At 41.4% G+C, this 10,939-nt stretch overlaps 1 protein-coding gene across 2 annotated transcripts; it reads left to right on the top strand.

The window, feature by feature from the left end:
* The first annotated feature begins 1,010 nt into the window (after window positions 1-1,010).
* Window positions 1,011-4,362, top strand: pou3f3b (POU class 3 homeobox 3b). 2 transcript variants are annotated; one of them, XM_050063630.1, is made up of 2 exons: window positions 1,011-2,932; window positions 3,271-4,362. In XM_050063630.1, exons 1-2 carry the CDS (start codon window positions 1,730-1,732, stop codon window positions 3,367-3,369), a joined length of 1,302 nt encoding a protein of 433 aa, XP_049919587.1. In that variant the 5' UTR covers window positions 1,011-1,729; the 3' UTR covers window positions 3,370-4,362. The 2 variants fall into 2 exon arrangements, with proteins under 2 accessions (XP_049919587.1, XP_049919586.1); XM_050063629.1 differs by having other exon boundaries at window positions 1,013-2,941.
* The last annotated feature ends 6,577 nt before the right edge of the window (window positions 4,363-10,939 follow it).

Genomic DNA, 10,939 nt, shown 5'->3' with positions numbered 1-10,939 from the left:
TAAATTGATGCTGTAAAGACACATATTTGTATTAAAAAAAATCACCAGAATGCAGGAAATGATGTGATTGATGATTCAAATTTTCTGGCAGACCCCGCCATTTCATATGTGTCCCACCCCCCATGCTGAACACAACCTACGCCCCTGCTTGTTCTATTACACAATCAGGTCATGCTACCACATAATAATAATTGTTACTAACAGATCTTATAGTGTCAAATGCCTTCTGTTGATAGGTGTAGATTTCAGGGGAGGACACAAGAGACATGTCCCCGGCAATATTAAGAACATGTGCATTTATCCCACTCAATAAAAGATGAAAGTTTCAGAGGACTTGCAAAAGTAAAAACAATTTTGCTATAATTTGACGCGCAAAAAGCAAATCTGTGCAGGGATATATCACCAGAATGCAAAAAATTAAGTGCCTGATGCTTTGAATTTCCTGGCGGACCCCGCCACTTTACATGTACCCCCGTCCCCAGTGTTGAAATGTAACATACACCCCTGCTTATGTGTGTTTGTAACAAAAATAAGGAAGATGAAACCACATAAACACATTCATATTTACTTAATACAGTTAATCCATCTATTTTATTGCAATAACTTATTTTTATATTAAAATATATGCATTTAAGCATACATATAAATATAAAGGGAAGTATATATTAAAGCTTTTCTAAATAAAAGATAATCATATGATGATGCCAAACTAGAGGTCACAGTTTATCGCCCTCTCTATTCCCCCCTTCACCCCCTGTTTGTGTACTAATACCTCAGTACTATTTACTACCAAGTTGTGTTCCCCGTTTTTGTTTGGACTGCAATTAAAAATCAGCCAATCGGAACAGCCGGAAGGAGGGCTCGTGCGCCCCGGAGCAAGGGCTGGCGAGTGCTGCCAATCACACCCCGGGTAACCAATGAGCGGGGACGCACGGGGGTAAACATCCGTGCGTCGTCGGGCTTGGAGGGGGCGGGGGCGGGACTTAGGCTCGCCTGTCAGGGGGGAGAGAGAGAAAGAGAGATATAGAGAGAGAGGTGGGGAGAGAGAACAAGCGAATGAGAGAAGAGGCTCGCGAGCAGCGCCGTACACTGTTATACTGGATTGTACTTCATCGGGAGTTTGCGGTTTGGCAGGTTTATATACATCAAAACAGAACAAAGAGATAGGCTCTACAGTGCTATAAAAGAAGACAGAGAAAAGAATAAAGCCAGGGAGAAATCTCGGCGACTGAATTACAAAAGAACTGAGGACACTCTGCTCATGTTTTTCACATCCAAAGGGGACATAAACTGGGACTTTGGACATTGTGGAGAATTTGCAAGGCTTTTTGTCTTTTGCGAGCACCAAAACTTTGTATGGGACAACGCTTTTTTTGCTGTATATTTGAATTTTAATGCTCGCAATTTCATCCCAGTGCAAAACTTTCCAACCGGACTGCACATGGTTTCAAAGGGCTTTTGAAAAACCTGGATTTTTTTTTATTTTTATTCGCCGATATCCATGCACAAGAACTAGAATGTTGTAAATACGTGCGGATTTTATTCAGTTTTTTGCCAGCGTTTTTCCAAGCTTTTTTGCGTTTTTACGCACGTCGATGGTATTGCCAAAAACCTACTCATACTTTTAAAGTTTGAATAATTCATGAGATACAATTTGCCTGCTCGAAAGAAGTGACTGTAAAAAAAGGGAGGGGGGTTATCCACAAACATATTCATAAGGGTTGACGGAATGGCCACCGCGGCTTCCAATCCTTATCTGCCCAGCAATAGCATCTTATCGTCCGGCTCCATCGTGCACTCTGACTCCGGAGGTGGTGGCATGCAGCCGGGCAGTGCTGCGGTTACCTCGGGGTCTGGGGTCTACAGGGGAGACCCCTCAGTCAAGATGGTACAGAGTGACTTTATGCAAGGCGCAATGGCAGCGAGCAACGGGGGACACATGCTGAGCCATGCCCACCAGTGGGTGACATCCCTCCCGCACGCCGCAGCGGCCGCAGCTGCAGCCGCGGTTGCTGCAGCTGAAGCCGGATCGCCCTGGTCGTCGAGTCCCGTCGGGATGACGGGCAGCCCGCAGCAGCAGGACGTGAAAAACTCCGGCAGAGACGATCTGCACACGGGCACCGCGCTGCACCACAGGCCCCCTCACTTAGCTCCCCATCAGACTCACGCCGGGGCTTGGGGGAGCACGACTGCGGCGCACATTAACTCCATATCCGGGGGACAGCAGCAGCAGCAGTCGCTGATCTACTCCCAGCCGGGGGGGTTCACTGTGAACGGGATGCTGAGTCCGGGGAGCCAGAGCCTGGTGCACCCGGGCTTGGTGAGGGGGGACACCCCGGATCTGGACCACGGCAGCCACCACCACCACCATCACCACCAGCATCCGCATCACCAGCACCACGGCGGCGTCAACAGCCACGACCCGCACTCGGACGACGACACGCCGACCTCGGACGACCTGGAACAGTTCGCCAAGCAGTTCAAACAGCGGAGGATCAAACTGGGCTTTACGCAGGCGGACGTCGGCTTGGCTTTGGGCACCCTGTACGGGAACGTTTTCTCTCAGACAACCATCTGCAGATTCGAGGCTCTGCAGCTCAGCTTCAAAAACATGTGCAAGCTCAAGCCTTTGTTAAACAAGTGGCTTGAGGAGGCCGACTCGTCCACCGGCAGCCCCACCAGCATCGACAAGATCGCGGCGCAGGGGAGGAAGAGAAAGAAGCGCACATCCATCGAAGTGAGCGTCAAGGGGGCTTTGGAGAGCCACTTCCTAAAATGCCCCAAACCCTCGGCCCAGGAGATCAGCAGCCTGGCGGACAACTTGCAGCTGGAGAAAGAGGTGGTTAGAGTGTGGTTTTGCAATAGGAGACAGAAGGAAAAACGGATGACGCCCCCAGGAGTGGCACAGACGCCGGAGGATGTGTACTCTCAGGTCGGCAATGTGAGTGCAGAAACACCGCCCCCCTCCATGGACTGCAAAAGAATGTTCAGTGAAACATAGAACAGCACACCAGAATATTTTATATGAAATTAAAACTGATTAAAAACACACAGACTATCGCCAAGATAGCCAAATTTTTTGATACTGTGATTGTGAGGGAATATGAATGAGACTGCAAATGTGTTATCTATTTTTCACCAGAAAAAAAACACAGAAAGAGAAAAAAATCCCCCTTTTTCCCTCCCAACCCCCCTTCAGAAAAAAACGCACCTTCTTCCAGGCCCTGAAATGTCTTAACCTAAAAGGTTCCTTCTGCTTTTTTCTTTCAGGGGCATTTTTTAGTAGATTACTTAAAAGATGCAAGTGAAGCGAGCGACCAGAGGGTGACAACTACAAGTTCATTCCACCAGGTAATTTTGGCGCATTAAGACACACCAAGAGGAAACCCAAGTATTGTTTTTTATTCTTTTTATCTCTTCCCCCCTCCAAAAAATTACCCCCACCCTCATTATCCTGTGTTTGATTGAAGAAACAAAGGAGCAGGCATTTTGTATATTTAGAAATGGGACTGAACCGCCTTCCTCTCTGAGCCTAACAATAACAAGAGGGGGAAAAACTGCAACAATATGAACAAGAGTGACATCCACGAAGCTTCCATCATGATTTATTTTCTTTCTGAGATGGACTGCATGGTTTCACACACACGCGGAGGATAAGGGATTTTTTATTGTCATCTTAAAGGCCCACAAGGAGCAGGACTTGTCCCCGCCTGATCTCAAAGATCACCATTTTTTTGGGTTTTTTTAATTTAATGGACACCGTGAGTGGATTTTTCCTCTTTTTTTTCCCTCCCAGCAAATAGAGCATAAGACATTTGAAAAAGACTTCAACTGCACTTATTTGAGAAAAAAAAATCTGTTGCCAAGTGTGACTGAGTGGGTGCTGTGGATATACTATTATTGCTGCCCTTTCTAAGCAGTATTCTTTGGTAGGTTTTAATAAACAAAACTCTGTAAAGCCGGCAATATAGATCACTAGATCAGATACTGATCTGAGTTATTTACTTTATATTTTTCATCAGAATGACTTGTTTTAATATTTTATTCGGAATACATATGAATTATTCCAAACGGTAATTTATTTCCCCCCCTCTTCCAGGAACTTGTGTAAGATGCTTTCCCCCCTTTTTATTTTTCTTGTTTCATCTTCCTTTCTTATATTTTTTTTGTTTTGTTGTTGCCCTTATTTGTTATTTTTTTTGTATTATCGTTTCTAAAGGAGCACAAATCATCATAAGCTGACATTGACCGTTGTTAGGTAATAAGGGTATATTTTGATGTGATAATTTGATTGTAATTTAATTTCAGTAGTGGTTCCGTACGAGCTGATTGAGACACAATAAATTTGTTAGAATGAAATGCAATCATGTTGTGGTTTCAGATTTATATTCTTACCGTATATTTGGCTTTTATTTTAAAAGGGGTGTGCTATTCTTTGCATGCAGAGTGAAGAAAATGGTGGAAGCTGCGTGCTTATAATAACCTCCACTAAGAAAAATGCACAACAAAGACTCTTGGCAGGGGGAAAAATCAAAATAATTAACCCTTATTATATAAAAAATATGCTTTGTATTTTGCAGAGGAAAAAATAAAAACAACCAACCATCATTATATAAAAACATGCTTTGTATTTGCTTAAAATGCGCATTATTGTGACATTTACGGTATTAAGAGCGCATAAAATATGTCCAAAGCTTAAATAAATGTCCACCAGCGTTGTTATCATCATCCCATAACTGTGTATTACCATTTAAATGAAACATCGCGGTCAGTTGCAGGCCTGCACAATGCCTCGTCTGTTTGTTTACATCTGCTGCCTCTTGAGGCCTTGGGCAAAAAGCAGCAGCCTGGAGAACATGCACCAATTTATATTTGTGCGTAAAAAATATTCTTCATCGGATAATGTGGGGGTTGAGCGTCTTCATGTCCTCACTGCATGTTATGTAATATTTACGTTGCAGCTTATAGCTACAGATCCTGCATCCCATAATACTGATAAACACGTAATTAATAGCCGGATTCACGCGCTCGTCAGTGGAACAAAAAGCAAGCTGTATAATCTGCAAAATAATTGATTTGCAGGCTGCTCATTGAAATGTAATATATATTGCTGTGAGATTGAAATGCAACTCCATCCACATTCACACAAGCTCCCCAAAAAGCACTCCAGGTAGAGTGTACCAGCTCCATAACTCGGTGAGCTGACATGTTGTGTTAGGATGCGGGGCACTGGGTCAGAGAGCTTATTGATTCTGTCTGTCCAGAGCTGAGCAGCCCCACAGGCTCAGCCTCCACTGCAGTTTACTGAGGATGAAACGCTGAAGTGCTGTTTGACATGTCGGAGTGCTGCAGATTAATATCTGGGTTGTTGTTTCAGGACTTTTGACAGGCTTAGTGCCGGGGTATTTTGCAGGACAGGTGCAAGAGAGGGAGGTGGGATAATATTCCTGCTAACGCGCTCGTGCACTGTGTTTGTGTTATTTTATTGCTTATAATAACTCCAAATGGGAGTTCTTTTCTTCGTCACGGCTGCAAGAGGCAAATGTCTTCCTGGGTTCCAAACTTTTTTTTTCTTGCTCGCCTATTCAGCAAAACTCACAAAACGTGTCCTCTCGCTGCAGGATTTGAATTTCGCGGATGATTTCCCATACTAGTTGCTTAGCAACTGAATTCAATGATATAGAGAAGTGGGCATCATTTTTCTTTGTCTCCATTAGTAAAAGTGGCAGCAGAGACACGCTGTATGTGCACTGCTCCAAAACTTTATATTTTAGAATTTAAATGGCGTTTGCAGGGACGTTTTTGAATTTTAGTCTCCAAAGAAAATGAATTATGAGGCGATTTAAAACACCATAAGGCTGGAGTGTGTGTTGAATATTTTACGGATATAAGAATAAGAAAAATTAAACCACGTGAGGCTCCACTTTGGCCTCACCTATGCTCATTATGCATGTTCCTGTGCTCCTGTGCATAAAATCCAACACAAAGTCACATGACGTGCTAAAATAAGCCCCAACGCGCAACAGAGGAACACTTGAGGTTCTTCGCTGCTCTCCTAAGTTGCCTCGTACAAGGAACCTGTGCGTTTTTACGCATGTGAACCCCGCAAAAATACCTCTCAGTTCTTGTGCACCGCTTGCGCAGAAATATCCCAATCTACTGAGAGATTTTTTTTCCAACCAAAGGCGACACAAAAAGAGTTTCAAATCTCATAATGGGTTTTGGTCCGCCTATTCTCCAACAGCTTTGCCTTTCTTCATGGGTCTTCAAACCCATGTTGGCAGCAGCAGCAGCATGGGTGTGCGTGTATGGGTGTGCGCGCCGTTGCAGGCCCTAGGAGCTAGGAGCACTTCGCTTCCCCCCCTCTTGCTATTGATTTAGGGACGCCAGTGGCCCAACAGGCTCGTCGCGCCCATTCGCGCTAATTAAAGCTGCTCGTTGTCACACCACTCTGCTCTTTAAAACAAGACTTCAGCAGGGAGGTGAGGAGATTTGTCCCGTGAAAAAATAAACTTTTAAAGCCTAAATAATATTATTAATATTTCATGTTTGGCTGTCAGCAGCCTGCGCCCTTCAGTTACTCACAAACATGTTAAAAATCTAATAAAAATACTATTTTATCTCTATATATTTATCCATCTAAACAAATATAAGCCTCATGATAAATAAAATATGTATCTGTGAGACTGTAGCGTTTGCATTGTGGTGTATGACCACAGCTGTAGGCCCGCACTTATCTAAATATTAAACTTTTATTGTTTTATGCTTATAAATATCATGTTATATGTTTTATTTGAAGGATTCAGAGTTGCATTTGCGCACAAAACACACACTTTAAATCACTTTTAATTGTATATACATGCAAGGGCGTGGGTTTTGTTTCAACACTGGGGGGGCACATGTGAAATGAAGAGTTAAGAGTCCCTCCACTGGAAATTTTCGCGTGGAACACTTTACTTCCTACATTTTGGTGCATTTTACGCACCAATTTTTTGCGTCTTGTGCATCAATTTAGCAAAAGTCATCTGCTACTTTTAATGTTATTACTGGGGGGCTCAAATACACATGTTCTAAATATGTAGGCCCTCCTTTTGAAAACTACGCCTATGTTTAATCACACCTATTATATATTACATGGCTTTTTAGACGCAGCTTAAATACAGTGTGTTTATATTTTTATATAAAGTCTAGCACATGCATGCTTCAGCTACACACACTCAGCTTTTAGGTACACTCTTAGTCGTGATATAGTCCCACCATAAAAAGACTAATATAAATGTATAGGTCGGTGTCAGGCTCATTCTAACCTGGTGCAAATGTGCGTGCACACAATGGTTTCCCCCCCTTTCTCATACTGTATTTACTCCACGTGTCGAGCGCATGAATATGGATTATTCTGAGCTGCTCTCCGCAGGGAGCCTTCCTCTTTTCACGTCCACATGGATTTATCTCTGCTGCAGAAAAGACGCTCAGGAAAAATATCCCTCTGTCTGCTTGTGACTGCTGACTTTTGATCATTATTAGTACTGTTATTTTTTGCAGTAAGTACGGTGGCTTTATTTTGCTTTGATTCGTCCCTCTTGTTTGGGTTGTACTTAGCGTGGTGGGTGCTTGCAAAAGTATTATTATTATTATTATTATTACCATCAATATTATTATTGTTATTATTATTATCATCATCATATTTTTATAAATAACTGCAGCAACTTTTTTATTTTAATTTAGATTAAATTAATATTATTTGCAGTTCTTGTTTTTGACAATTCAGTTGGGATATGTTGGAGTTAATGTATATGTGCGTAAATAAATTTTTAAAAAGCACCATTAATTTATAAGGCTATTATTATTAGTAGTAGTATTTTTGTGCAACTTTATATATATAAACAAAGGAGAAGAATGAGTTGCATTTACGTTGCACTTTTTCTCTTCTTTCCATATATATGTACGCATATATATATATGCACTAGATAATAATAATAATAACAATAATAATAATAGGCCCCCATGTAAATATTATCAGGTCGTCTTTGTGGCAGCAGAAGAAGAAGATGAAGAAGAGGTGAGGAGAGAAAGAAGAGGAGGACGTTTTAAAATATGACGTGACTCTCGGGGGTTTCCTCTCTATAAATTGTGAAGGTCATGGTTTTGTGAGCAGGCAGGATGGATAGGTAGAGGAGGAGGAGGGGGTGGAGGGGTGAACGGAGTGTGTAGGCAGCTCAGCCACACAGATGTAATGTGCTTCAGCATCTCATCTGCCTGTCTGCATTTCAAACGCACATAAAGCCTGCTGGAGTTTTCTTCTTCCTTCCTGTCTTCCCCTCCTCTGTCTCCAAATGCGGATTTAACGCCTTTAATTCAACAATATGCGTGATTTGACTTCATTGAATTCAAACATTTATGACTAACACGCAGTTTCCTTTTATAAATATTATTATTTTGTGTTATTTAAATAGTTAAAGTTAAGTAAAAAATAGTTTGCTGCAAAAAAAATCACATTTTACTCTTTAAACTTTAAATGCATCGCTCCAAAAAAGAGGCAAAAGCTTTGTTTTAATACACCCTAAAGGTGTTTATATTTATTGTCCTCATAATATTATAGTTATTTAACATCCCGTCTGTCTAAGATGGGCTATACAAAAAATTGTAATAATAATAATAATATCTCTATATTATAATTTAACCCATTTATTCCAAAAAGAAGGTGTTTTAGTAAACTTAATATTATCTAAACTACACTAGTTATTAATATATAGATAATTTCTCTATGAGTTTATGGAACTTCCTGAGTGTATTGTGGATTTATACCGTCTTGTATCCGCCCTCTTTGTATCGATTATTATAGGAACTTTACTCGCAGTGAATTCCTTTCTTCGTGCACACACTTGTTTCCTAACTTCTCTCCTTGAAGTTCCTTGGCCGGAGAAATAATCCCGTTTGCGCCTCTGCTGCACGTGTGCACGGATAAAGAGAAATAGACCAATATAAATCATATTTATTTGTGTGTCAGCAGCTTGTGTGTGCCCCAGCTCGGTCACTTATTTGTCTCAGTCGTGATTAAATTCATCTTTTAGTGGAGATGTTGGGGGGAAGTTGCAGCCAACAGGCCCACACTGAGACACTGGTGCATCTCTAGTGAACACATGTTCAGGGTGTGTTATTTGCTCCTTGCAGAAAACTTCGCCTTCTCACAACATAAACGATCAGGAGATAGTTGAGTCTGCTATGTGTTTGTTGGAGTCCGTGACAGAAACACAGCAGCTTTAATGGTTTCAATAAAAGCATTTAAAGCAGTTTATTCATGTAGTTTTCATCATAAGCGTCAGGATGATTAGCACAATAATCCCTTCGTGATTTTATAAATATTATTTGCACAATAAAATACTGCTTTCATCCAGATATATTTACTGGCCTTGTTGATGAAACGCACAGCGGCGGAGGGCTCCTCTGCAGCTTCCCTGAACTTACAGCGCCACCCAGTGGCTGTCCACAGTTCTCCTGTCATTATCTGAAACAGAATCGACCCTCTTGGTCAAAGTTAGTTTAGAGAGATGGCATTTTGATGTAGTGAAGTTTCAGAACCTGGAAGAGAAGGGCCTGCAGTGTGCACACATGTACAGGAAGTCTGACAAATATGCAACCCTGCATGGAAATAGCAGAGTGTGTTTGAAAAGTGTAATGTGTGCAGACAAAAGTAGAATCCAACTTCATTTCTACACCCAGCTACACCGACAAATAGTATTTCTTATGTTTATTTATAAAGTTTTATTCCGTTTTCACCTTTGTGACAATTTCAGATGATCCTTTTTTTCACATAAAAATATCTTTATTAGTTTTTGCACAGAAATGTATGACAAACACAACTGTCAGTAGTGTTTACCGTGTTCTGTGGTCACCATTATTGGTTCTTTGCCTAAAGAAGTGACAGAAAACTTTCAACCTCATCCATTTGAAAAAATCCAAGTCACCAAATTTGGAAACACGTGATATACAGCAGTGATATGTTGCCATTAAATATGAAAACTATTTCATAGCATTGTGCTTTAGCCCAGGGACACTAAACTTGCTTTAGCGGCCACTTTTGCAAAATGAGAGAAGGCCAAATGTAATGAATGATGTATGAATATTAATAGTAGTTATTGGGATTTAAAATAAACATATTGCCTGTTTTCCAGTTTTTGATGTTTGCGATGTTTGCTGTCCTCACTCATCTGCACCAAGCTGCAAATCCAGCTGTGGCAGCCCTGCACAGGTCAGGTGTAAGCAGGGGCGTATCTAGGATTCAAGAACATTCGGGGCTCAGCCCAGACTCTATTGGGAAGTCCGGGGGATCTTCCTCTTGCATTTATTTTTTAAGCAATGTCCTCTAGCCCAGGATACTTAACTTGCTTTGGAAGACACTTTTGCAAAATAATAAAAGGCCAAATGTGATGAATAATGGCTAATCTGTGGCAGTCCTGCACAGGTCAGGTGTAAGCAGGGGTGTTTCTAAGATCTGGACCTCTGTCAGGGGGCCAGGAGGATCCTCCCCTTGCATTTTTTCTGCTTTTTGTGCATTCCGAAATCTTATTTACACTCAAAGTACAAAAAAAAACAAAAAACAGTATGAATCCGTTTATTTTCATTGTGATTCAGAAAAATGGTCGACAGGCCCCATCACCCTCTCACGGGCCATATGTGGCTGTAAGTTCCCTGCTGTAGACTTTGGCTCAGATGCACTGTAAAAAGAAACTTTTTGTTTTAACTTTAAAAAGTTCATGTTCAGGCTGCCTTAAAATTTTAAGACAACTGAATTTGAGAAGACAAGTTGAGCTAATTCAGTAATAATTCAACGTGCCTTCTCAAATTCAGTCAGCTTAAAAATATAAGACAGCCCAGACGCTAACTTTTTAAAGTTAAAACAATGTGGGGTGTTAGAATAAGTCTGGTTCCTACATGTTTA

The sequence above is a fragment of the Epinephelus moara genome, chromosome 15 (assembly GCF_006386435.1).
Source record: "Epinephelus moara isolate mb chromosome 15, YSFRI_EMoa_1.0, whole genome shotgun sequence".
NCBI classification, from domain to species: domain Eukaryota; kingdom Metazoa; phylum Chordata; class Actinopteri; order Perciformes; family Serranidae; genus Epinephelus; species Epinephelus moara.
The sequence above is the reverse complement of the archived record's forward strand: the minus strand, read 5'-3'. Positions and strand labels throughout refer to the sequence as shown.